This window comes from Eretmochelys imbricata, chromosome 2 (genome assembly GCF_965152235.1).
Source record: "Eretmochelys imbricata isolate rEreImb1 chromosome 2, rEreImb1.hap1, whole genome shotgun sequence".
Lineage (NCBI taxonomy): Eukaryota > Metazoa > Chordata > Testudines > Cheloniidae > Eretmochelys > Eretmochelys imbricata.
In genome coordinates this window covers 209,813,086-209,840,338 of record NC_135573.1, presented here as the reverse complement: position 1 = coordinate 209,840,338, position 27,253 = coordinate 209,813,086, and the positions used below count along the sequence as shown (strand labels likewise).

At 42.4% G+C, this 27,253-nt stretch overlaps 1 protein-coding gene across 1 annotated transcript in view; it reads right to left on the bottom strand.

The window, feature by feature from the left end:
* Positions 1 to 27,253, bottom strand: part of RAPGEF5 (Rap guanine nucleotide exchange factor 5) — a 223,447-nt gene that overhangs the window by 156,348 nt on the left and 39,846 nt on the right. Inside the window, exons 2-6 of the mRNA XM_077809349.1 lie at positions 23,692 to 23,742; positions 23,247 to 23,353; positions 15,605 to 15,726; positions 13,846 to 14,014; positions 4,312 to 4,378 (exon numbers count right to left, since the gene is read on the bottom strand). Coding sequence (XP_077665475.1) covers positions 4,312 to 4,378; positions 13,846 to 14,014; positions 15,605 to 15,726; positions 23,247 to 23,353; positions 23,692 to 23,742 — 516 coding nt within the window. The remainder of the gene's footprint in view (positions 1 to 4,311; positions 4,379 to 13,845; positions 14,015 to 15,604; positions 15,727 to 23,246; positions 23,354 to 23,691; positions 23,743 to 27,253) is intronic.

Sequence of the window (27,253 nt, the reverse complement as noted above, 5' to 3'; positions counted from 1 at the left end):
GACTATGGGCCAAGTCCAGAGAGGTGCTCAGCACCCTCAAGTCCACTTGACTTCCATGGAAACTGAAGGGCCTCAGCACCTGGTAGGATCAGGCCATTTAGAAGACATAAAAGGCTCAGTTGAGGCTAGAGAATTATTATTTTTTAAATCTAGATATGTACATTTTTTTCATGCAGCACTTCCAGGGGGAGTTGCTGGCTTGCTTCTGGTCTTAATCCAGTAGAGAAAAGCAAGTTTTTGGCAATACCTTGTTTAGTGTCCACACAGCTAGTGGTGTGCGTGTGCACGCATGTGGTTTTTTTTCAGATTCTGAATTTCCAGACCTAAATTCAAAGAAACTGCCTTGATGACACCTTGTCACCATTGAGCATTTTGAGACATGGGCACTTATCACCCTTTCTCCTGAATCACAAACCAGGTAACAGTGAAACCATTTTTACTGAATTTTAACTATTTTTAATGAAAATGTCACACTAATATTTTTATGGAATATAAGTGATTCATGAAGGGTGAGTATGTCATACACCATGTTCCCGGAATATGGAATGGTACATAGGGTGACATGTACATTGAAACCACCGTCACATGAAGTATGGCCACAGTCATAGTGGCATCAAATACAAGAGAACCACAAAGAAGATATTAAGTTGAGGATTGCTGCATCTTCTCACCTTAAGGCTCTGCTCAGCTGTACTCCTGCCTACAACTCCCCTATCTTTCTCACTTTAACTCTAACTCCTGTGCTCCCCCACTTTTAAGTCGCTTCCACCGCTCCTGGCTCTGGGTACTCCCCCTCTCTGGCCCCATCCTCCCCCTGTTCTGGGGATATTCCTTGGAAGGGGGAGAAATGTCTCCCACAAAAGCTTATGCTCTAATAAATATGTTAGTCTCTAAGGTGCCACAAGTACTCCTGTTCTTTTTGCGGATACAGCCTAACATGGCTGCTACTCTGAAACCTCGCATTCTCTGAGTACACCAATGAGTGGAATAGAAAGATGAGGAAGGTATTCTGTTGGATATTTTAAAAATGAAATCTCACTGAAATACTAAACCAGATGAGCAAGGTTCATTAAGCTCTAGTTGGGGGAAAAACCTGTAGCAATAATAGCCTTAGTAATAGGTCATAACATAAGCAGAGATCCAATAAAACCAACTGCCAGAAGATACAGTTTGAATGCGAGTCAGAAGCTATTTTGCATACAGACTCTTTCACATGAAAAAAATACCAAATACCACGGGGGGGGGGGGGGGGGAATCACAGAAGAGTGCATTCAGCAGTGCAACCCAAACATATGGAAAAGTTCCATGGCAGGTTCAAACCAACCAAGTGCATGAGCGGGCAAGGCATTTGGGTGTTGGACCAGGGAGGGGAAGAGGCAAGAGGCAATAACACTAATAAAACAGACCAGGGACCCAAAATGTAAACAGCACACAAACCACCATGTTCTAGGCAAGACACAAGAAATAAAAGCCATCATTTACAGCAGTAGCAGAAACAAAACTTTGCTTAGACCTAATAAACCTCCAGAACAGACACTTCATTACTGTCAGTGACATTAACAGACATCCAAGCTCAAAACAACCTGTAAGATACCACCGAAGAAGCAAAAAAATATTTTGTATGTAATCTCAGCATGACATGAAATAATGATCTGTCACTCATTCCTAATGGAAATGTGGACTCAGACAAATCCTTATCCCCAGTTTGATCTGCTCAGTAACATACCTGTTGGGGGAGTTTGCCTTTCCTTTGTCTGTATTGGATCAGTCTGCGTGTGCGTGCGCCTTTTTTTTTTTTTTTTTTTAAATGTACTGTGAGGGCCAAGGCTGATTTTGGGTAACTAAAAGTTAAAATAAAGAGCTTGTGAGAGTCAGCAGGAATGGTAGTGTTGCAATGTCCTACAGTTCTATGGCAACTTGAGCTTTCTGCTGACTTTAAGGGTAGGATTTCCAAAAGCTTCTGAATTGTTTAGGAGCACAAATCCAAATGAAAATCACTGCAACCTTTATTCCAAAATCGCATAGGTACTTTTGAATATTTCATCTTTGTAGCACATATAGATTATTATTACTGGTGTATTCATCCCCATAAGTGTTAAGGTGCTCTATGGGCAAACAGATCGCTGTTCTTGCCCTGTAGTATTTACAGTCTGTTTAGGTGAAACATGATGAATTATACTAGCAGCCACTGGGGGATAAGGGTAAGGGAAAGAAGGATGTGAATATGATGTTACCAACTTGTGCAATTGTATTGCAAAGTAGGGCTGGATTCAGGCAATCTGAGGCCATGGGCCCCATGTCATAGTGTGTCTCCTGTAGCTCCACCCCTGTACTTCCCCACTTGGTGTAGCATAGCCATAGAACTCCCCGCTTCCCGGAGCGGCAACATCCAGAAGTGGCAGTAGAGGTCTATACCCTTAGAAGCAGCAGGGTCAGTAAAAAGGGTCAGCTATCCCCTCCCTAGAGTGCAGGGGTGCTAGTAGGAGGGGCCCTCAATCCTTATCCCAGCTGTTGGAATGTATCTGCATGGCTGGATCAGTTCTGTTGCATCTTCTCCTCCTGCCACATACACAGTCTTCTGCTGGGGTGGTGTTGGTGGGACCCCACAGCGGGTCTTTGAATTAACAGCCTGTTGAAATGCGTGGGGCAGTTCTTTCCCAGCTGTCATTTCCGGCTCTCCACATACTGAGACTGATGTCACTGAATGGCCTATATTTGGTTCACTTTTTCAAGTTTTTCTTCTCAGCCATAAGGGCTAGAAACCTTTTTACTTTTCACTGAAGACCAAGAGTCTGCTGTAATTACATGGCTCCAGGACCTAGGAGCCTGGGCATGAGCCTAGGGTGCCTTATTCTGGCTCTAATCATGAACCTTCAGAGAGTTATGGGAGTTTTTTGTTGTTGCTTTTTTTAAAGTCTCATACCATCTCAGAATCCTGGACTTCAAAACTCATGAAATGTCCCTTTTTCAAAATGGCCTCCATCTTCCATTTCTTTCATAGAATCATAGAATATCAGGGTTGGAAGGGACCTCAGGAGGTCATCTAGTCCAACCCCCTGCTCAAAGCAGGACCAATCCTCCATAGTTGCCCCAGATCCCTAAATGGCCCCCTCAAGGATTAAACTCATAACCCTGGGTTTAGCAGGCCCATGCTCAAACCACTGAGCTATCCCTCCCTCCCCAATATGCCCTCAGCCAAGATGGTCACTGTATATGCAGACTTTGCATGTGGAAGACTGCCACATTCAACTGTTTTCAATAATACTCAAGTCATGTTGCCTCAGGGAAGTGGCCACGTCTTGGACTCTACGGCTAGTGGGCTGGACAAGAAACTCTGAGGAGACAAGGGAACATAAGAAGCAGGAGACAGCTTGAAGAGGAGCAGGGGAAGGTTGAGGAGTTGTGCCAGGGAGTCTGGGCTCGTGCATGAAGAGACTGAACGAGGAGCAGGGGTTGCAGCAGGTGAATGGAGAAACTAAGATGCAGGCAGAGAAATGTGGATTAATGCACTTTCTCCAATGCTGCCTGCTATACCTGGCACTGAGTCCATGCCCCAGGCTGTCTACATTATGATTTAAAGGTGTGATGTTAATTTGAGGTAGTTAGCTCAATCTAACCTACCAAGTTCCTGGCTGCACTAGGAAAAAAATAATGTGTTTTACAACAAGATAGCTAAGACACAAAATCCTAGCATAGACAGGGCAAGCTGTAATCTTACTTTGATGCAACTTTCTGAGGTCAACCCTGGGGGACATCCAGTCTCTCAATAAGAGAAACATCTGGCCAAATTCCTCTCTCTTTTACACATAGGCCTTGTCTACACTGCCATGATAAACTGATCTAAGTTACGCTACTTCAGTTACGTGAATAATGTAACTGAAATAGACGTAGCTAGAACCACTTACCACTGTGTCTACACCACACTGTGTCAACAGAAGACACTTTTCCGCTGATTTATCTTACTCTTCGGAAGGAGATGGAGTACAGAAATTGACAGGAAAGTGCTCTCCCATTGATTTAGCACATCTTCACCAGACCCACTAAATCGCTGCTGCTGCATTGATTGCAGCAGAGCCAATTTGGCTCCATAGTGAAGACATGCCCTAAGTGTAAGTGAGAAAACAATTGCTCTGACTAGTGAAACTAACACACCAATACACCTCCTCCTGCCCATGACTTCCTTCCAGAGATAAAACTGGAATTTCCATTATGGCCATTTGTCCCACTCAGACACTGTTTTCATTTGAAAGGATCCACAACTTAATAATATTTCAAATGGGATCAGTACAAACTTTGATGTGATAATCTTACCGCAGATGTGAGGCGGGCAAGAATGTCAGCATTAGTCTCTGCTGTGTCTTCTATTTTTTGATCAGGCCTTAAAAATAAAAACAAATAAAAGTTATCCTTATTTTGGGATTTTCTTTGGAGATCTCTTCATTCCTGGAAAGCAAGGTGGCAAAGGATCACAACACGTTACTGAAATAAAAAGGGCTTTTTTGAGTTTTTTGCATCAAAATGAAGAGCATAACATGAAAATGACAATAACTGTGTCAGTAGCACCAGAGTAAACCCTTTCTCATTGGTTGTCAAGTTTTCTTCTGACAAAAATCATGTAAAATGTTGAAGGACTGCTTTTCAGATCAAAAAATGAGATAAGAGTTATATTCTAGCCAAGTAAGTGGAAAAGGAGGACTTCCTTATCTCAGTTGCGCATTCAAATGTGTATTTTGATCCACTAAAGTGTGTTCCATCATCATTTTCTATATAGGAAGAACTGTTGGACTATTCCAGCTGTCAAACAATATGCTTTGTTAAAAATGTGAAGGGCTGTCTTTTATAGAGCTGTGGATTCACAGATACAAAGACAGAGGATTCCAGAAATCATTGACACATTAAGCACTGATATTTAATGAAAGCTAAAAGAATAATTATTAGACACTCCAAGTCAGCAGTGAATGGGAATGGCATTCAGATTGCAGTGATTTAACAAGTATGGAAGAGGTTACGTTACAGCAATTCAGATGATAAACAGGGGCTAGAAAATGAGCAGTGGAAAAGAGAAGAGAGAGTGTACAGATCCTTTCCCCAAGTCCGTAGGGCCCTATCAGAGGCCAGCCACAATCCAAAGGTCCAGGATTAGGCAAAACTTCCACACTTCCCAATGGGTGCAGTGAAGAGTGAAGGGCAGGGCTATCCCCTTGATTTTTTCATTAGTATTTTACTCCTCTCTACACTCCTTTTTCAATCTCTCCAGAGTTGTTTTTCATTTTGCCTGGTCTATCAGTTCTCTAAAGCACTCACCATAGTGCCTTTAACTCCATTTTCACTCTCCTTTTAACTGGAATTTTTTTCTCCTCTTTTTCATCATTTTCCTACCCAAATCCAATAAAGTCTGAGTTAAACTTTCAAATCCACGCTGTTCTAACTGGTTAAAATCAGGCAAAAAAAACAAAACAAAACAAAAATAAAATGCTGTCTTGTTCTTAGTTCATTTATACATTTTTAATTAGTGCCAGGTTTGTGCCATTGTACACTGTATTAGATTCTATTGTACAACAGCATACGTGTAGTTATATTATTCGTTTGCAGGGATGTTTGTGTTCTTCTGTTTCCAAAAATAACTGCTAAACCAAAACACAAAACCAGATTTGTTTGGTACACACAGAAAAGTATTTACTCTGCCCACACATTTAATTGCATTTCCTTTTAAGCAGAAGGGTTACCGTGTGTGCCACCTGAAGGTCCAAATAATTGTACTTTTCTTTTATGCTATGTAAGGTCTCTTACTGAAATATTTATTGAATCTCATAGAAACCTTACTGGAAATTGAGAAAGACAGAAATCAATCTGGTGGGATTATTCACACAGGAATAAAAAACCCTTAAGATATTTATTTTCCATTCTCTTCAACAGAAGCATGGTGTGCCTGTAAACTATGCAGTTATACTAAACTGCAGCTGGTGTAATAAATACAGATCCCAGGTATTAATGGAATATTCGGTCTTAGGGTACATAATTTAATTGCTCTTATGCTTTGATGTGTTTAAGGAAGCAACATGTCTAGTATATGCAAATGGCACACTGTGGTTAATGCATCTAGCGTCAGAATATTTTTCTAATTAAAACATTTTATGTTTTCTTACAAATGAATTTATTCTGAGTACAAACTAAAATGGTAATCTGCATTTGAAATCACAATTTTTAAAATGGTCCCGAAAGCTGCCATTCGAAGTCCAACAACAACAGTACTTAATTTTCTACAAACGTTACTAGCAGCCAGAATGGAAGAACAAATTTGAAATGGAGTCAGAATGTGATGTTTTTAAATACAGAACACTTCTGGCACTTCTGAGAGCCAGTGTTCCCCTAAATACTTGGCCTATCTGAAGTATGACTCCAGGAGGAGGGGTTTTTCTAGAAGTGATGCCAAAATATGGCAGCCTCAACCAGCAGATATGGCTGTAGATATAATTTACAAACCAAAAGTATCAAGGAGTACCAGCTATTTCCATTTTAGTCCATCTTCTGTTTTAAACAATACCGCAAAGGTATACCTGAATACATTCCTCACACACTTGTGAATCATTAATAACTAATGGATAAATTAAATAAAAGATTTTCTCAGCTTTCCACGCTTAAAACAATTGCTTTCCAAATACAGAATAGTATGAAATCAGAAATTTGGTTCTTTCTGAATCATCAGAAAGTGACCAGGAAGGAGGGACGATAAGGAGTGGGGAGGTGGAGGAGAGAAAAAAAAAAAAAAAAAAGATAAGACCCTCTCTACCTCTGCCTCCAAGGCAAATTTAGTGTCATTTTCTTTCTTTATGAAAATGTGCAAAAATGGTTGAGACATTTTTAAGTTCCATGAGAGAGGAGGGAAAAATGTTATTTTTTAAAAAAAGTGTCTAAACAGTTCAAATACTGCTGACCTTGGAAGAAGGGGTTAAAGCCAGGGCTCTGCCAGCATGGACCCTGAGAGCTGTTACAGAGTTGAGAGAAGGCTCCTGTGCATGCTTGCAATGTGCCCAGAAGCTATGGCAAGGTCTCTGGTGCAGAGCTGCTCAGGGGTGTAGGAAAGGGTTTCTCCCTCCTGCATGTTTCTGGAGTGCCATAGGGTTACAGTGGGGAAAACCATCTGAGGACACCTGCACATATAAATTAAGAGTGCAGAGGAGCCTTAATTTCCTTAAAAATGAATATGGTAAAATATGAAGTTAAACTATCACCTCAGCATCTAGAAAGGTGAAAAAGGACTGAGGAAGGACTTCCTGATGCACACAAGGGAGCTCTACTCCGATACACCTTAGAAGCTCTGCAGCTCATAAGGTTTGCAGGAGAGCTGCTCTACTGCAAATTTCCTAAGGTATTTAGGACAGGGGCTGACTCCTCACATCCTAAACCTGTATAGGACAGGATGTGTGTTTTGGTTTTTAAGCCAGTAGAGCTTTAAAATTCTGGAGAATTAAGTTCCTTTTAAAAATTCCTGCCATCTTTTTTCCTCGGGGGGGGGGGGGGGAATCTAGGAAATTCCATACACAAAACTAAGCAAAAATGTCAAGTCTGCCCAGCTAAGAATTCAAAAGTCAAGATCAAAATGAATTAAATTTGAAGTGAGTTTTCCCCATGTGCATTTGTATTACACTACAGTGCTTTATCACATGATCACTTTTTTCAGACAATTCAGGGTTTTTTCCTACACTTGTAGGTATACATTTATAGCATCTCATAGTACTGTGTACTCTGTGTGGTAAACAAACCATGCGCAATCCTTTATATGACAAGTTCACCTAAAAGTATACTTATGATACACAGTACTACAGATTAAGGGCCAAATTCTAGTCTCACTTACACCAACATAACGTCGATAATAATTTCTACTGATGCAATTACAGGATAGGATAATAGTTAAAATTTGCGGGCATGGGTTGAACACTTAAGTTCGCAGCTAAATTATCTTGGTAGTTAACTACTTCATCCACTTCACTGCACCTTTGGAAGGGTGTGCTGCTGTTTATAGTACATGAATGGTGACAACATTAATAAAATACATTCCTTGTGGTTCATCCTGAGGATCTGGCACCAAGCTATGGTAACTGTCATCCCCAAACCCAGGAAACCATCATATTGGCTCAGATCACTCCTTCACATTCTGTACAAGCTTACAGAGAGAATAATATTGGTGAGGATCCTGCTGCTTGCAGAAACAATGTTACCAAACGAACAAGCAGGTTTCTGACCAGGTGCAGCTGCACCAACCAAGTATTAGCCTTAACACTACACACAAGTGAGATTCCAATGAAAACTCTGGACTGGGACAGCTTTCTTAGACTTATTTGCCACATACAACACCATATGGAGGAATGGTCTTCTGAAAGCCAGCAAAATTATCCCATGCAATGCAATGATAAAATTCTTCTGAGAAGTTCTGACCTGTCGTAGATTCCTTGGTGACCAGGTCAGCAGGCTCAATGATGGCCTGCCAAATAGATCAGTCCTAACACTAATCCTGTTTAATATATATACCAGCACCCTTCATCATACACCACCACAGAAATTTTTCTATGTTGATGACATTGCTCGGACTACACAGGCATGGGATTGACCTACAATAGAACAAATCCTAACCATGGACCTTAAAACCAGTGAAGAATATTTCTTATATTGGCGGCTAAAACCAAACTCCACTCAGACTGCATTAGCGTTTCATCTAAACAATTGAAGGGCTACAGCAGAACTGCATGTGGACTTCTGTGTCCAGCTGATAAGAAATGATCCCACCATGAAATATCTTTGAGTGACATTAGATCAAACCCTCACATATCACCAGCACATGAAAAATATTCAGGACAAAATAAAAAATACATGTACATTTCATCCAGAAACTGGCAGGAACAACCTGTGGGAGCTGATGCAAAGACTTCACAGAACTCTTCACTGGCCACAAACTTTACAGACCTCTTCATTACTCTGCCACAGAATGCTGTTCACCCATCTGAACACACAGTTTCCACACATCACTTGGCAACTCTCAACACCATTATGTGGATCATTATAGGCATAGTAAAAATCAGTGTCACAACTGTGGCTTCCAATATTAGTGCACATCCTCCCACCCCAAATTCATCATGACATGAGAATCCTTTCGGAGTCCCATCATATTTGAGAATACAAGGATCTCCCAATACATGAAGACCTAAATAATATAAAAGACTCCAATTTAAATCCAGAAAACCGTTTTGGATTGCAGTTTAAGGGTTTGAAGACTTGGGGTGTTCCCCTGGAGATTAATAGCAAGCAAGGTGGAAGCATGCCAATGTCCTGAATGAAGACCTCATCAAGGGTCCAAATGAAGAACCCAAAGGTTTTTCACTCCCACAGAAAATACGGTCCATTATGAATAACATCCACATGACAGATGTGCCTACTTGCTCCACAAATGAAAAGTGACACCTGTTTGTGGAAAGAAACTTCAAACAATGGAACACCTTGTCAACCAGTGCCCCACATGATCATATCCTGGTGGTAGCTGTGTCTCACCCGAAGCAATTTCTTGGATCACCAACCTCGACTGCACATCTAACATTGCTGTTAACCTATGACAACATGCCATTCTTTTATCTGCATAAGTGCTCATATGGGTGGGTAAGGACTCCAAAAACTCCGGCCATTCATTTTATTTTAATGTCTTTTTTTTCTGTGGAATTAACATATAGTTCAAGTCTGCATGAGTGAACACAATAATACATAGAATAGTAGCCCATCCCTAAGTTTTGTAGCACAAATCATTCCTGGTGCAAAGCTATCAATCAATTGAATTACATCAGAGATTAATTTAGTGCTGTAGCCCCACTCAATCTTTGAAACAAATAGGATGTGGAATACCAAAATTAGTATGAACAACAAAACAAATGAAGCAAGGGAAGGAGAAAGTGTTGATTTATCCTCCCCATCTCTCTTCATACTTCTCTGTTCTCTGCCCTACTCCCATTCATCCCTCATTCTCTTTAGTGAGCTCAGTTTAGTCCAGGGGTTCCCAGTGGACAGAGCCCACCGATGCATGGCTGAAGCCCAAGGCTGGAGCTCAGGGTCCGAGGAGGCAGTGGGGACCAGGGGCAATGCAGGGAGGTGGGGGCGTTAGGGCCCACTGGCTGCCACACAGGGCTCAACAATTGTCATTTGTTATATGACAATTCTTCCTAAAATGTTTCCTAAAATACTTAATTAGCTTCAGGAAAAACAAATAAATATGCACATTATATAGGGCCCTAACAAATTCGCAGACATGAAAAATGCATCACGGACTGTGAAATCTGGTCTCCTCCACGTGAAATCTAGTCTTTTGTGTGCTTTTACCCTATACTACACAGATTTCACAGGATAGACCAGCATTTCTCAAATTGGGGGTCCTGACCTAAAAGGGAGCTTGCGGGGGGGGGGGGGGGGAGGGGGGTCACAAGGTTATTTTAGGGGAAGGAGTCGTGGAATTGCCGCCCTTACTTCTGCACAGTGCCCCAGCAGCAGAAGCAAGGGTGGCAATACTATATCATACTCTCCTTACTCCTGCGCTGCTGGTGGCGGCTATGCCTTCAGAGCTGGGCTCCTGGCCAGCAGCCGCTGCTCTCTAGCTGCCCAGCTCTGAAGACAAGGCCGCCACCAGCAGCAGCATAGAAGTAAGGTGGTAGTACCACATCTCCACCTATAATAACCTTGCAACCCCTCGCCCCAACTCCTTTTTTTGGGTCAAGACTCCCACAATTACAGCATTGTGAAATTTCAGATTTAAATAGCTGAAATCATTAAATTTACGATTTTTAAAATCCTATGACCGTGAAGTTGACCAAAATGGACCGTAAATTTGGTAGGGTCCTATACATATCCAAATTATTGTAATTTATTTATGTGGGGGTTTATTTTTCCAGACTCAATAAAAAATAATGTACAGGTATCACTATTCTTTACTGGACTTAGAATAGAAACACGAATAAGGTGCTTTGCATGTTCTTGTCTTTTTTTGTTGTTTCTTTTGCTTTTTCAGTTGCCTGGTTTGGGGGCTGTTTGTTTGTTTGTTTGTTTTAAGACTTGCTAGTAGTAAGTCTGCTTCTGTGAAAAGTGATATTTGTATGTTTGTTATTATCACTTTCCACAGCAGCAGACTAGCTAGCTGGAAGGCAATGAAAAGTGATATTAAAAAACATACAAATATCACTTTTCACAGCAGACTTACTCAGCCCTGGCAAGCCAATGGACAAATTAAGCCCTGGACGGGTGGCTGGGAGAGGCAGTGGGGATCTGGGGGGATAGATGGGGGGTAAGCCCAGGGCCGGACCCCGGGATCCAGGGCCAGAGCCCTGCAGCCACATAGCCAAAGCCTGGGGCTGGAGGACACATTGGGGCAAGCCTGGGGCTATGCAGCTGGGGGACATCGTGGGAGGCAGCGGAGGCTAGGAGAGATGGATGAGGGCCGGAGGAGGCATCGGGAGCTGGGTGGATGGAGGGGAGCTGAGCTTGGGGCCAGTTCCCGCCACCACACGACTGGGGGCAGGGGCTGAAGCCCAAAGCCCAGTGCCCATCACCACACAGTAGGGGGATGGAGCATGTGGCCAAAGCCCAGCAACTAGATCCTATGGCCCCATGGTCAGAGCCCAAAGCCCTGCGGCCGGTGGACAGAGCCCACCGCTGCATGGCTGAAGGCCACGGCTGGAGCTCAGGGTCCGAGAAGGCAGTGGGGACCAGGGGCAATGCTGGGGGGGTGGGCGGGGTTAGGGCCCACTGGCTGCCACCCAGGGCTCAAGCCAGAAGCCCAAGCCCCACCACCCTCTGGAAGGTGAGGAACTCACACCGGCTGCTTGTTCCTCTAGCATTTGTGGCTCTAGAGTGGGCAGCACCCAATCCCTGCTGGCAGCCCAAGGGGAGGGGTTGCTGCTTTGCCTCCCCTCACTCCCAATCACCACCCAGGAGGCTGTGACCACAAGAAAAGCCCCTGGTGGCAGCATTTGAGAAACGCTGGTTTAGTCAGTCAACTTGAGCAAGCTGGAAGCATTTATTTAAAAACGATATAGCACATACAGATAAAGGCTTTCAAAGATCTCAGTCTACAGTATTGTTTTTAGAATTGTTTTTCATCAAAGCAAGAAGCAAGACATGACTTTGGGGTTTATCTAGGATAATCAGTGACCATCGCATGGCAGGTTATTCCTTTTACAATTAGATTTTAGCAAAAGTCTATTACTCACACCAAGCATTGAGAATTTTGAAATTGGAGGAGCCTACTTTGTATTTAATATCATACACTGGAGAACACCATCATGATTCAAAACTCTCTTCCTTCAGAAAACTCAGTATGACAGGCAAAGCCGCATGAGTAAAAGTTTTCAGTGATAATGTTCCCAAAAGAAAACCACATTCTATGAATGTGAGCAGGAAAAAGCTGGAGATGTACATTAATATATAATTGTATAACACAAGATGGGTAACTGCCTGCACTAGAAATGACAGTTAATACTAGAACTGCAGACTATAAAATACTGGCCTTTTCTAGCAATGTTCAAGCGAATGGAATGCCTCCTTAGCTAGATTCTACATGTTATCTAATCATACCCTTCCCATCATCCTTCACACAGCCTATGAATCAGAACTTTCTGGTGTATCCTTTTGACTGAGAACCTTCAGGTGAACAGCCATGAATAAATGGCTTGATTTTCAGAAGTACTTAGGACCACAGCTTCCATTGAAATCAAGATGGAAGTCCCGCTGAGGCCAATGAGAAGTAGAGGTGCTCACAGTGCCTCTAAAAGTCAGGCCATTTATTTTAATGTCTAAATATACAGTAGATTTAGATGCTCAAATATAGGGACACAAGTTTGAAAGTTTGGTCCTGTTCATATGGACCCTTTATGTTCATTTCTAGTATCTTCTGTTAGAAATTTGCTTTAGTGAAGATCCTCTTAAAATCTAAGGAAGGAAGGAAAGAAGTTACAGAAAAGCGTTTCTCTTTAACAGCGAAGAGGATAGTTATAACTATAAGGCTAAGGCTAAGACTTCCAGAGACCTCTGTGACATTTTCACTTCAACCCCGGGGCAGCGGGGCTGGAGCTGTCAGCCAATGGGGCCCTCCTGCAACTTCCAGCCGCCATATGCAGCAGGCCCCTCCCCCGTAGCCCTAAGCCGCTGGTGCAGGAGGCGAGCGGGACCCTGCAGCTCCCAGCTGCCATGAGCAGACCCCACAGCTCCAAGCTTCTGCCAGCAGCAGGGGGGACCCCTGCTCTCAAACACCATGGGTGGGGGAAACCCTGGAGCCCCTGCAGCAGTGGATGCTGGACCCTCCTTTCTCCCCATTTTGTCATAGTTATTTTGAAATAAAAGTCAGAGACAGGTCACAGACTTCTGTGAATTATTGCCCGTGACCTGCCCAAATCTTATAGCCTTATCTATAAATAATAATATTTACTTATAATAAAAATATCAGGATTGAGGCCTCATTGTGCTACGGACTGCACAAACTCGGTCTCTGCTCCCTACAGCTCTTACACTCTAAATAGACAAGACAGGCAAAGGGTGAGGATTAAAACAGAAGCACAGAAAAAGTGAAGTGACTTGCCCACGGCCTCAGAACAAGTTAGTGCCAGAACTGGGACTAGAACCCAGGTCTCCTGACTTCCACTCTGGCATCCTACACATTTGACCACAGTGACTTTCTAAATGCTCAGTTTAACAAACCTATTGATACAAGAAATAACCCTCAAATGGAAGCTGTTACATGTATATATAATTTTGTATATAGTCTGTCATTATAATCCAGACATTTACATTCAGCAAAAGTTACAAAGAGGAGGTACTTACAGATTGCATATAGCAGCCCTGGGTGAAGTAAGAGGCACTAGCTGCAGTAAGAGTTTTACACCATTTTGCCATCCTTCATCTCTTTCGAATTCACAGAAAAGGTAAGTACATTCATCAGCTGAGAACTGGTAGAAAACATGAGTGTCTTGAAAATAGAGTTGTCTGTCCACTGTTAGAAAAAAATAAAATGAAATACCTTTTAAAGTTTCTTCTACCAACTTTACTCATAACCATATATTTACATATTCAGTACTAACTCAATGCTTAGTTTGACAGCCATCAAGGACAAAATTATTAAAACTGAACTTTGAAGCAATCAAATACAGTCTGGCTTTAGTTAATTTCAGCCAAGTGATGCAGCAAAAGGAAAAACCTCAGAATGAACGGAACATCCAGGTTCCTGGAGTTTAAGGCAATGGAGTGTGGATACTTCAGGAACAGAGAGAGCTCTGCCTTTAAGGGACATAGCTGTCAGAGAGAGGTCTTTCACCCAGCAAATTCATGAGCATTGTTTTTCATTAGCCTCTAGCTCATTTCTTCTGCTGAATGCCTTTCTACAGTATAGCAAGATCATGAGGAAGAACAGGATACATGAAAACAGGAAGGAAAATATTGGAAAAAAAGAAAAATCTTAAAGTTACCAAAGGGATCAAATACTTTAAATATTCATTCTCCCTTCACAATGCACATATTATAAATTCATCCCTTTTAAAAAGATGTCAGGCTAGATTCTGTCCTGTATTATGTCACTTCTGCCAGCAAGGGTGAGGGCACAGGGCTCTCAGCACCATAATGCTCTTCCTGCAGGAGAATGTGATAGCATGATGATTCTTAGCTGACACACCAGGGAATGAACCAAGACCTCCACAGCCAAAAGAATGAGCTGCTACAGCTAATGAGTCAAGGCTTCCTAGCTTGCACTGTAATATCCTTAGCAGATCCGGCACCAAAGGGAACCTTTAACACATATTCACCAGTAGGTTACATAAGCACAAGGTTTCCAAATTCCTCTGTACTTTGAAAGGAGTGGGGACAATTCACTAGTACAGACCCAAATAGTCATGGGTAGGGAAGGGGCATGTATGGACAAGATGGGCTGGTGGTGCACTGATTCTCTGGCTATGGAGCCCTGGATGCAATGTGAAGCTGTCTTCCCATGGAAAAATCCCTGAGGATAGCTACTGATATCAATATCAACACCTGTGTCCCAGACTTCTGGGACAAACTCTGCCCTAGCTTAATCTGCAGTCAATGGGGAAACACAGAGAAAGGAAGGGTGAATTTGGCCCAGCATGTTATCAATGAGTTGAAAATACCTCTTCATGTACTGTGCTGTATTCTCTAGTTATGGAAAAGAAAAAAAAACACTAGTTACTAAAGAAGACACCTGATGAACCAGTGATTTATAGTGACAAAGCAACTGCTGACTTTTTGAAAATAATGCAAAGCACCTGAAGAAAAAAATAGGTTTAGATAGATATGAACATGATCTGCAAACTGGCAAACAGGCAATTGCATTTCCAAAGAGAAAACTGTATCTGAACTGATTCATATCTTATATTTATTAAGTGAAACTTCACATGGATAAGTCTATACCAAATTAATATTAAAGGAAGTGACTTAATTAAAAACAAAGCAAAATCAATCAATCAATCAATCTACATTTTTCTTTTTCCTCCTCTCTCCCGGCAAACATCAATCTCATTCTATGTATGAATGCCTTACTGACCATGGTAGGACTTGTTTCCATAACACTGACCTGATAACACAATTCCCATATCCAGTAGGAGCTGCCATACACCAACTGCTGTAGATCGACACTTAACAAAAGGACAGTGCTCCAACAGCCAGTCTACCAGTTCTGATCCAACACAGCTTTTTCTAAAAAAAGGCAGGACATTTATATAAAATTCATATTGTATTCCACAACATTAGTGTTTGACTATATATAAAATCAGTCATAAGCTGTATTGCATAACATTGTGTAGCAGGTATTAACTGGACATGCAAATGTATTTATCTATCTCATGGGATGATGAACATCTGATGTCCATGGATACCTGCCTGTAACTCAGACACACCCCAATTGGGACATAATACAATATACTGTATTTATTCCCCACAAACAATCTGAAGTACCTGTAAATTGTTGCAATGCAAAGGGTTTGCTCATCTTAACAGACAAGGATGTCACATGATGATTAAAAATTATATTTTATCTCATTACTGGCTGGGTGAGATATAGCTATGTAGATTATATTGTGTATGTATATATAATACTTTTTATAAATCAATGTTAAAAGTAGGAATAGCCAGCCCAAACCATATTAACAGTTGAAGTCATTTGAACCTTCAGCCTCAAGCTTAAAATGCTTCAAATATAGATGCAAGTAGTAGAGCTAAGAATTATATAAATGGTCCTGACTTGGGACTGGGGGTGAGCCTTTTTACTAGGATTTACTTTGTGTCACTGCATTACTAGCAAGCAATAGCCTCACTTTTAAATTCAACAAAAACAAACAGAATCTGCATTTTGTTTTTAAACACAACACATGAATTAATGGCATTAAAATAGAAACCTGTGATTTTTGCATAACCGAAAATAGGAAGAACTCTTGCACTGTAGCATAATGTGGTTGGAGAGTCTTCATTTAAAGTCAAGATATTCTGTAAATTTCACTCAGAATCACGATGTAAACAAACTAGGGCTGTCAATTCATCGCAATTAACTCATGCGATTAACTAAAAAAAAATTAACTGCAATTAAAAAAATTGATCACAATTAATTGCACTGTTAAACAATAGAATACCAATTGACATTTATTAAATATTTTGGATGTTTTTCTACATTTTCAAATATATTGATTTCTATTACAATGCAGAATACAAAGTGTACAGTACTCACTTTATATTAGTTTTTAGTACAAATATTTTCAGTGTAAAAATGATTTAAAATTATTTCAATTCACCTCATACAAGTACTGTAGTACAATCTCTAGTGTGAAAGTGTAACTTACAAATATAGATTTTTTTTGTTACATAACTGCACTCAAAAAAAAAAAGTAAAACTTTGGAGCCTACAAGTTCACTCAGTCCTACTTCTTGTTCAGCCAATCACTAAGACAAACAAGTTTGTTTACATTTACGGGAGATACCGCTGCCTGCTTCTTATTTTCAATGTCATCTGGAAGTGAGAACAGGCATTTGCATTGCACTTTTGTAGCCGGCCTTGCAAGGTATTTATGTGCAAGATATGCTAAACATTCGTATCTCCCTTCATGCTTCAGCCACCATTCTGGAGGACATGCTTCCCTGCTGATGAGGTTCATTAAAAAAATAGCGCGTTAATTAAATTTGTTACTGAACTCCTTGAGGTAGAATTGTATGTCTACTGTTCTGTTTTACCCGCATTCTGCCACATATTTCATGTTATAGCAGTCTCGGATGACGATCCAGCACATGTTGTTTGATTTACGAATACTGTCACTGCAGATTTGACAAAATGCAAAGAAGGTACCTGTGACGGGTTTGATCACAGAAACCCCCTGGGAGCTGCCACCTGATATGCCAAGACTACTTCTGCTCCTGCTTTCCTGCCCTGGCAGCTTAGGACTTCAGTGCCCTGCCTGGTTTAAGCCAGACCCGCTAGCCTGCTGCAAACCCAGACCCAGGTCTGAACCACGTCCCCTAACAGCTGTAGGCTTAACTAAAAGCAGTTTATAGAAGCGTTCCTGTCCTTGACACTCAGATGCCCAACTCCCAATGGGGTCCAAACCCTGAATAAATCCGTTTTACCCTGTATAAAGCTTATACAGGTTACATTCAAATTGTTCACCCTCTATAACACTGATAGAGAGATATACACAGCTGTTTGTCCCCTCAAGTATTAATACATACTCTGAGTTAATAAGTAAAAAGTGATTTTATTAAATACAGAAAGTAGGATTTAAGTGGTTCCAAGTAGTAACAGACAGAACAAAGTGAATTACCAAGCAAAATAAAATAAAACATGCAAGTCTAAGCCTAGTACAGTAATAAAAACTGAATGCAGGTAAAATCTCACCCTTAGAGATGTTTCAATAAGTTTCTTTCAAGGACCAGACACCTTTCTAGTCTGGGCACAGTCCTTTCCCCTGGTACAGCCTTTGTTCAACCTCAGGTGGCAGCTAGGGGATTTCTCATGATGGCTGCCCCCTTTGTTCCGTTCCACCTCCTCATATGGCTTTGGCACAAGGCAGGAATCATAGAATCATAGAATATCAGGGTTGGAAGGGACCCCAGAAGGTCATCTAGTCCAACCCCCTGCTCGAAGCAGGACCAATTCCCAGTTAAATCATCCCAGCCAGGGCTTTGTCAAGCCTGATCTTAAAAACCTCTAAGGAAGGAGATTCTACCACCTCCCTAGGTAACGCATTCCAGTGTTTCACCACCCTCTTAGTGAAAAAGTTTTTCCTAATATCCAATCTAAACCTCCCCCACTGCAACTTGAGACCATTACTCCTCGTTCTGTCATCTGCTACCATTGAGAACAGTCTAGAGCCATCCTCTTTGGAACCCCCTTTCAGGTAGTTGAAAGCAGCTATCAAATCCCCTCTCATTCTTCTCTTCTGCAGGCTAAACAACCCCAGCTCCCTCAGCCTCTCCTCATAAGTCATGTGTTCTAGACCCCTAATCATCTTCGTTGCCCTTCACTGGACTCTCTCCAATTTATCCACATCCTTCTTGTAGTGTGGGGCCCAAAACTGGACACAGTACTCCAGATGAGGCCTCACCAATGTCGAATAGAGGGGAACGATCACGTCCCTCGATCTGCTCGCTATGCCCCTACTTATACATCCCAAAATGCCATTGGCCTTCTTGGCAACAAGGGCACACTGCTGACTCATATCCAGCTTCTCGTCCACTGTCACCCCTAGGTCCTTTTCCGCAGAACTGCTGCCTAGCCATTCGGTCCCTAGTCTGTAGCGGTGCATTGGGTTCTTCCATCCTAAGTGTAGGACCCTGCACTTATCCTTATTGAACCTCATCAGATTTCTTTTGGCCCAATCCTCCAATTTGTCTAGGTCCTTCTGTATCCTATCCCTCCCCTCCAGCGTATCTACCACTCCTCCCAGTTTAGTATCATCCGCAAATTTGCTGAGAGTGCAATCCACACCATCCTCCAGATCATTTATGAAGATATTGAACAAAACCGGCCCCAGGACCGACCCTTGGGGTACTCCACTTGATACCGGCTGCCAACTAGACATGGAGCCATTGATCACTACCCGTTGAGCCCGACAATCTAGCCAGCTTTCTACCCACCTTATAGTGCATTCATCCAGCCCATACTTCCTTAACTTGCTGACAAGAATACTGTGGGAGACCGTGTCAAAAGCTTTGCTAAAGTCAAGAAACAATACATCCACTGCTTTCCCTTCATCCACAGAACCAGTAATCTCATCATAAAAGGCGATTAGATTAGTCAGGCATGACCTTCCCTTGGTGAATCCATGCTGGCTGTTCCTGATCACTTTCCTCTCATGCAAGTGCATCAGGATTGATTCTTTGAGGACCTGCTCCATGATTTTTCCAGGGACTGAGGTGAGGCTGACTGGCCTGTAGTTCCCAGGATCCTCCTTCTTCCCTTTTTTAAAGATTGGCACTACATTAGCCTTTTTCCAGTCATCCAGGACTTCCCCGGTTCGCCACGAGTTTTCAAAGATAATGGCCAATGGCTCTGCAATCACAGCCGCCAATTCCTTCAGCACTCTCGGATGCAACTCGTCCGGCCCCATGGACTTGTGCACGTCCAGCTTTTCTAAATAGTCCCTAACCACCTCTATCTCCACAGAGGGCTGGCCATCTCTTCCCCATTTTGTGATGCCCAGCGCAGCAGTCTGGGAGCTGACCTTGTTAGTGAAAACAGAGGCAAAAAAAGCATTGAGTACATTAGCTTTTTCCACATCCTCTGTCACTAGGTTGCCTCCCTCATTCAGTAAGGGGCCCACACTTTCCTTGGCTTTCTTCTTGTTGCCAACATACCTGAAAAAACCCTTCTTGTTACTCTTGACATCTCTCGCTAGCTGCAGCTCCAGGTGCGATTTGGCCCTCCTGATTTCATTCCTACATGCCCGAGCAATATTTTTATACTCTTCCCTGGTCATATGTCCAACCTTCCACTTCTTGTAAGCTTCTTTTTTATGTTTAAGATCCGCTAGGATTTCACCATTAAGCCAAGCTGGTCGCCTGCCATATTTACTATTCTTTCGACTCATTGGGATGGTTTGTCCCTGTAACCTCAACAGGGATTCCTTGAAATACAGCCAGCTCTCCTGGACTCCTTTCCCCTTCAAGTTAGTCCCCCAGGGGATCCTGGCCATCCATTCCCTGAGGGAGTCGAAGTCTGCTTTCCTGAAGTCCACGGTCCGTATCCTGCTGCTTACCTTTCTTCCCTGTGTCAGGATCCTGAACTCAACCAACTCATGGTCACTGCCTCCCAGATTCCCATCCACTTTTGCTTCCCCCACTAATTCTACCCGGTTTGTGAGCAGCAGGTCAAGAAAAGCGCCCCCCCTAGTTGGCTCCTCTAGCACTTGCGCCAGGAAATTGTCCCCTATGCTTTCCAAAAACTTCCTGGATTGTCTATGCACCGCTGTACTGCTCTCCCAGCAGATATCAGGAAAATTAAAGTCACCCATGAGAATCAGGGCATGTGATCTAGTAGCTTCCGTGAGCTGCCGGAAGAAAGCCTCATCTACCTCATCCCCCTGGTCCGGTGGTCTATAGCAGACTCCCACCACTACATCACTTCTGTTGCACACACTTCTAAACTTAATCCAGAGACACTCAGGTTTTTCTGCAGTTTCGTACCGGAGCTCTGAGCAGTCATACTGCTCCCTTACATACAGTGCTACTCCCCCACCTTTTCTGCCCTGCCTGTCCTTCCTGAACAGTTTATAACCATCCATGACAGTACTCCAGTCATGTGAGTTATCCCACCAAGTCTCTGTGGTTCCAATCACATCATAGTTCCTTGACATCACCAGGACCTCCAGTTCTCCCTGCTTGTTTCCAAGGCTTTGTGCATTCGTATATAAGCACTTGAGATAACCTGTTGATCGCCCCTCATTCCCAGTATGAGGCAGGAGCCCTCCCCTCACAGACATTTCTGCCTGTGCTTCCTCCCGGTATCCCGCTTTCCCACTTACCTCAGGGCTTTGGTCTCCTTCCCCCGGTGAACCTAGTTTAAAGCCCTCCTCACTAGGTTAGCCAGCCTGCTGGCAAAGATGCTCTTCCCTCTCTTCGTAAGATGGAGCCCGTCTCTGCCCAGCACTCCTCCTTCATGGAACACCATCCCATGGTCAAAGAATCCAAAGCCTTCTCTCCGACACCACCTGCGTAGCCATTCGTTGACTTCCACAATTCGACGGTCCCTACCCAGGCCTTTTCCTTCCACGGGGAGGATGGACGAGAACACCACTTGCGCCTCCAACTCCTTTATCCTTTATCTCTCTGGGTCCCGCCCCCCACAAATGGAAAAGCACCAGGTTTAAGATGGATTTCAGTACCAGGTGACATGGTCACTGTCCTGTGAGACCCCAAGCTTTCATTCCTCCCAGCCTGACTCACAGGAAGGCCTGCCTGCAAACAGAGCCATCCACAGTCAATTGTCCTGGCTGATGGGAGCCATCAAGATTCCAAACCACCATTAATGGCCCACACTTTGCATAATTACAATAGGCCCTCAGAGTTATATTTCATATTTCTAGTTTCAGATACAAGAGTGATACATTTATCCAAATAGGATGACCACACTCAGTAGATTATAAGCTTTGTAATGATACCTTACAAGAGACCTTTTGCATGAAGCATATTCCGGTTACATTATATTCACGCCGATTAGCATACTTTTATAAAATCATATAGAGTGCGTCACAGTACCAATGTGAGATTTCTAAAAATAGCTACAACACTCGACCCAAGGTTCAAGAATCTGAAGTGCCTTCCAAAATCTGAGGGGGACGAGGTGTAGAGCTTGCTTTCAGAAGTCTTAAGAGCAACATTTTGATGCAGAAACTACAGAACCCGAACCACCAAAAAAGAAAATCAACCTTCTGCTGGTGTCATCTGACTCAGATGATGAAAACGAACATGCACTGGTCCGCTCTGCTTTTGATCGTTATCGAGCAGAACCCATCATCAGCACAGAGACACATGTCCTCTGGAATGGTGGTTGAAGCACGAAGGGACACATGAATCTTTAGTGCATGTGGCACGTAAATATCTTGCAATGCCGCTTACAACAGTGCTATGTGAACACCTGTTCTCACTTTAAGGTGTCATTGTAAACAACAAGTAGGGAGCATTATATCCTGCCAGGGTGGATAAAAATCAATGATTTAAAAATAAAAAAAATCTGTGTTTTTTTTTTATTTAAATTGGATTTTTTTTTATAAAATGCTTTTTAAGGAAAAAAACCTATCTAAAGATAGTTTTAATTAAGATACATTATAGCTCAAAGATATCTCATCATGGAATACGGATTATAAATTCTAGTTCTATAGTATGAGACAATATATTCATGTAATGTTTAAGAAAAGTTTTGTAAATGAGTTCCAATAGTTCATGGATTAGGGACCAAATCTTATGGAGTTCCAGGGGCTTCTGTATAGATTATTTAGATTAATCTTTCAATCTACGCAATGGGACTCAGTGCTCAATCGAACAGTTTCACTTTTATTTCTACTGCCTGTCCCTCCCTTCTCACATTTATCTCCAGACTTCTTCTCCTTGTCCAGATCTATTCCGCCCCCAACAATCTTCTATTCATTTAACTTTTTAAAACTTTGCACTTTTAGAGAGATGTAAGGGATTAACCCTGTGTACACAAATTTGCAGAGGGACAATAGGGTTGAGGTCTTATTTCTCACCTCCATATATTATTTATTTATTTAAAAACATTTTTACTGTTAACAAGCATGTTATCTCTGGAGACACAAATCCACAGTTTGAGAACTGCAAAACAAAGCATCTCTGATGGTATCTTCTAGACTGAGCACTGAGTCTCATTGGATAGATTGAAAGATTAACCTAAATGATCTATACAGAAGCCCCTGGAATTCCATAAAATTGGGTCCCTAATCCATGAACTATTGGAACTCATTTACAAAATTTTTCTTAAACATTACATTAATATATTGTCTCATACTATAGAATTAGAATTTATAATCCCTATTCTATGATGAGATATCTTTGAGCTATAATGTATCTATCTTTAGATAAAATGCTTTTTGAGGAAAAAGCCTTTTATCAAAAAAATCCAATTTAAATTTAAAAAAACCGATTTTTTTAAATCATTGATTTGCATCCACCCTGCAGAAAAATAATGCAAGTTAATTAGAGCAAATTAATTTTGTTACCTGCAAATTCCTGTAAGGTACACTCTGTCTTTAATCAGGTCAGAAGCTTGAACTGTAAAAATATTCCTGAGAGCTCTCCCAGCACATGAAGAACTCTCTCCATAAATCTAAAATGAAAAGAGAGATTGCTTTTTTATCTAGATACAGAAAGTTAGAACACTTAAATACACAAATCGTTACCGAATTAAGTTAAACTGGTATAAATATGGTTAAAACTGGTGTGATGTAAGTCTACATCTGGGTTTACACCGCAGTAGTTAAACATATTTATCTATATTGGCAAAAGTTTTCTAATGTAGACAAGCCAAAAATTGTACAAGTGGCTCTAACTGGAGGCTATATTCATAAATTACTCAAAAGTTAGGATTAAGCAAATGAAACAAAAAAAAAATTCTTCCCACTAAGTCTTTTAGCATGTGGAATTAAAATGAAGTTTTAAAAATACCTTGTTTGAAGGGTTTTCCAGATATGGATTTGAAATTCGTCTGGACAAATTCTGTAAAAGATAGATTGATAAAGTCATTATCTATAACCAAAAATAGGAGTAAGAGAAAGGTAGGTCATTTATCTGTTGAAACATGGGTTACAATCATTTATAAATCACCAGAGGTATCCTGTGTGGCCTCATTCTAGTCATTTGTGCACATCTGTTCACATCATAAAGACCTACAGTAGGTCGAGTATTTTTTAATGATCTGAAAAGGGAGGTGAGCAGTGAGGTAGTACAACGCAGAGGATAAAAATTATTTAGGTTATTCAGGACCAGAGTGGACTGTGATGAAATTCAAGAGAGACCTAAACTAATTAGTTGAAGGGACAACATGAAGGCAAATGAAGTTCATTGTTGATATATACAAAGTAATGCACATTGGTGGGAAAATTTTAAACTCCTCATATGCCTCCAGAGTGGCATTGACTATCCACCTAGTAAATCAATAGCGTCCCCTCATCTAGAGCACAGTATGCAGTGCTGATTACCCCATCTCAAAGAGGATATTGCAGAGTTTAGAGAAGGGCAACAAGAAACTCATATAGAGTATATAAGATGGCTAATTCCCTTCATTCCACGGAAAACTGTAAACAAGCAAGGTGATAGAGATGCATTTTGCTAGTCCCATTAAACGTTGTGCAGATATTGCCGAGTTTTACGTAGGTAAAGTTTCTGTTTCCCATCTACAGTTTGTGCTGCATATATTCATTTTGTCAACAAGTCAAAAATTAAAAAAAAATAAATAAAAAAACTGAACACTCTAAAGCCTTATGCTCACACCTGCCTTGGTGCCTCAATTCAGCACACAGCACTGGGAGGCAGGTGGAGCAGAAACTCAGCCCAGTTGATGCTGAAGCAGCTGTAGTAGAGAAGGCAGGGCCAGACCAGACCATACCTCTACCTCTCAAACCAGCACACAGCCCTAGCAGTGCATCTCTCCCATCCACCTTTTTCTTAAAAACAAAAAACTAAGAAAGAAAAACAATGCAAAGACAAAATTATGTAGGTTGCAAAAGTCAAACACCTGAAAGTTAGGAAATGCCAGACAGTGTTGTGCAATGAATAGGGCCTCAAAATTATGAGTTACTGCTATTTAAGAATTGCCCAGACGTCAAGGCTTTTAAAAGGTGAGAGAATAAAAACCTTTAAATCTAACAGCAAGGTTTCTTCAGAGACTTTCCAAAGAGTCTGAGGAAACTCCGAATTTCTGCAGCATTTCACAAGAGTGTACTGTTGGTGAAACCAAAGATACTTCCCTTTTTACCCTGTTTGTGAATGAATTTTAAAAACAGCTATCAAACACTGTGATATTACATTGCCAGATACAGTCGTGGGAAAATAGGGAACCAGAATGAATCAATGATGTATAAAAGAGAGGAATATTGTAAACTTGAGGTAAACTTTACCTCATGGACAATCCTGCTAAGGAAAGAAGTGTTCACATTGATTTCTTTTAGTTTAGTGACAAAATGAAGAAGTAAGGCTAATATTTACAATCAAGCATGTTTATGCTACCAAGGTAGTGTAATAGACTTGTGCTGAAAACAGCAGTAAATGAAAGGGACTAAAACAAAATAGTGCATTTCTAAGAACACAAGGAATAATCAGAAATGTAACTATAGTGAGGCAGAATGGCCTCCCTCTGAGCCTGAGATGGAGGGACCATTGCATTCTCCCTGGTGGGTGGAGCCAAGCCAGCTCTGCTCCCTGCGCTGGAAGCAGAGAGGAGGGACAGGAAGCGTAAGAGGTGGGCCCTTCAGGTCAGTTGGTCCAGAGCCAGCAAAGGAGGCAAATGTCTCTAGCCCGCTGCAGGACTCTGGACGAGACCCCCTAGCCATGCAGCACCCTGCCCCTGGAGGAGAAAGAGAATGGGAAGAGTTACTGGGACTGCTGTCTGCCACTTACCTCCAAAGAGGCTGAGGACCTGCAGACTATGGAGCCACAACCATGGACTGTGGGAGGAAGGAGCCCAGGGGAACCAGACACTACTCAGATTGTGCTGTCTCATGAGTCAGCATATATTGGCAGGATCCCCACTGACCTGGTGGTGGGATCCCTGCCACTGTTAGGGCCCTAGCCCTGCAGCCTGGTGGAGTGGGGGGGGGGGGAAACCAGGTCCCTCTGCCGCCAACCCCATCCCTGGGGTGGTGGTCTACTCACCCTAGGCCGGATGGCCTGTGCCTTGCCACAGCCAGAAGGCTGCAAGCCCCTAGACCAGTGGTTCCCAAACTGGGGTTCACAGAACGTTACAGGGGGTTCGCCAGAAAAATTTCACTAATGGCGGCCAGAGGACCCCAGGCATTGGAGGCAGCAGGTGGGACCCGGTTGCAGGGCAGACAGCCCGAGCCCCAGGGAGAGCGGGGGCTGGGCAGTTGGGGCTGGCAACTCAAGCCCTGTCCCCGTCAGGAGGGGAGCCAGTCATCCGAACCCCAGCGCTCTGTGCGGGGCTGGCAGCCTGAGCCACAGGGAGAGCGGGGCCAGGCAGTTGGGGCTGGCAGCCCGAGCCCTGTCCCTGTCAGCAGGACCTGCAGCCCAAGCTCAGTGGAACTCAGTTGACCGGGGCGGTCAACAGGGTCCAGCAGCAGGAGCCCCACAGAGCACGGAGGACATTTAAACTTACATCCCTGGAAACATTCATTTTTAGGAGGGGGTTCACGAGATTTCACAATTTAGTGAAAGGGGTTCGTGGGCTGTTAAAGTTTGGGAACCACTGCCCTAGACTGTTTGCTGTCTGCCTTAACCAGGAGGCTAGGCTAAAGACTTGCCAACTGCTTACTGCTCTGTCCGGCTTAGGGGCTAGAGCCCAGACTGTAGCTGTTGTCTGCCTAAGCCAGAAGGCTTGGGCTAAAGACTGCTTGTTGCTCTGCCCTGCCCATCTTTCATTCCATCAATGTTTGCAGTGTCAGCTCCTAATGTGAGCAATAGCTGAGCTGAAATCTGATAGCTGAACAAAGGTCCGGTGATAAGTAACACAAGGACTTTATCTTGGGTGATGACCCAAATCAGTCAATTGACTACTTCCTGAAACTGATACTCAATTAGAAGGAAATATACATGCTTACATATGTGCTTTAAAGATTGTGACAAAGTTACAACTTGTGTCCTTGTTTGGAAACAAGATTCTTGTAAAGCAGCTCTGAAAGTGAATAAGTTAACATCATGGCTTGAATAGGGCTTGAGAATGGCTGGCTCACTACAAAAGCAATTTTCCTTCTCTGGAAATGGCCCACCTTGATTATCACACACATTGTAAGGAGAGTAATCATTTTAGATAAGCTATTACCAACAGGAGAGTGGGTTTGTTGGGGACGGTGGGGAAAAAACCTGGATTTGTGCTGGAAATGGCCCACCTTGATTATCATACACTTTGTAAGGAGAAAAAAGAAAAGGAGTACTTGTGGCACCTTAGAGACTAACCAGTTTATTTGAGCATAAGCTTTCGTGAGCTACAGCTCACTTCTACACTTTCCACAGTATGCATCCGATGAAGATCTTTTAATATACACACAAAGCATGA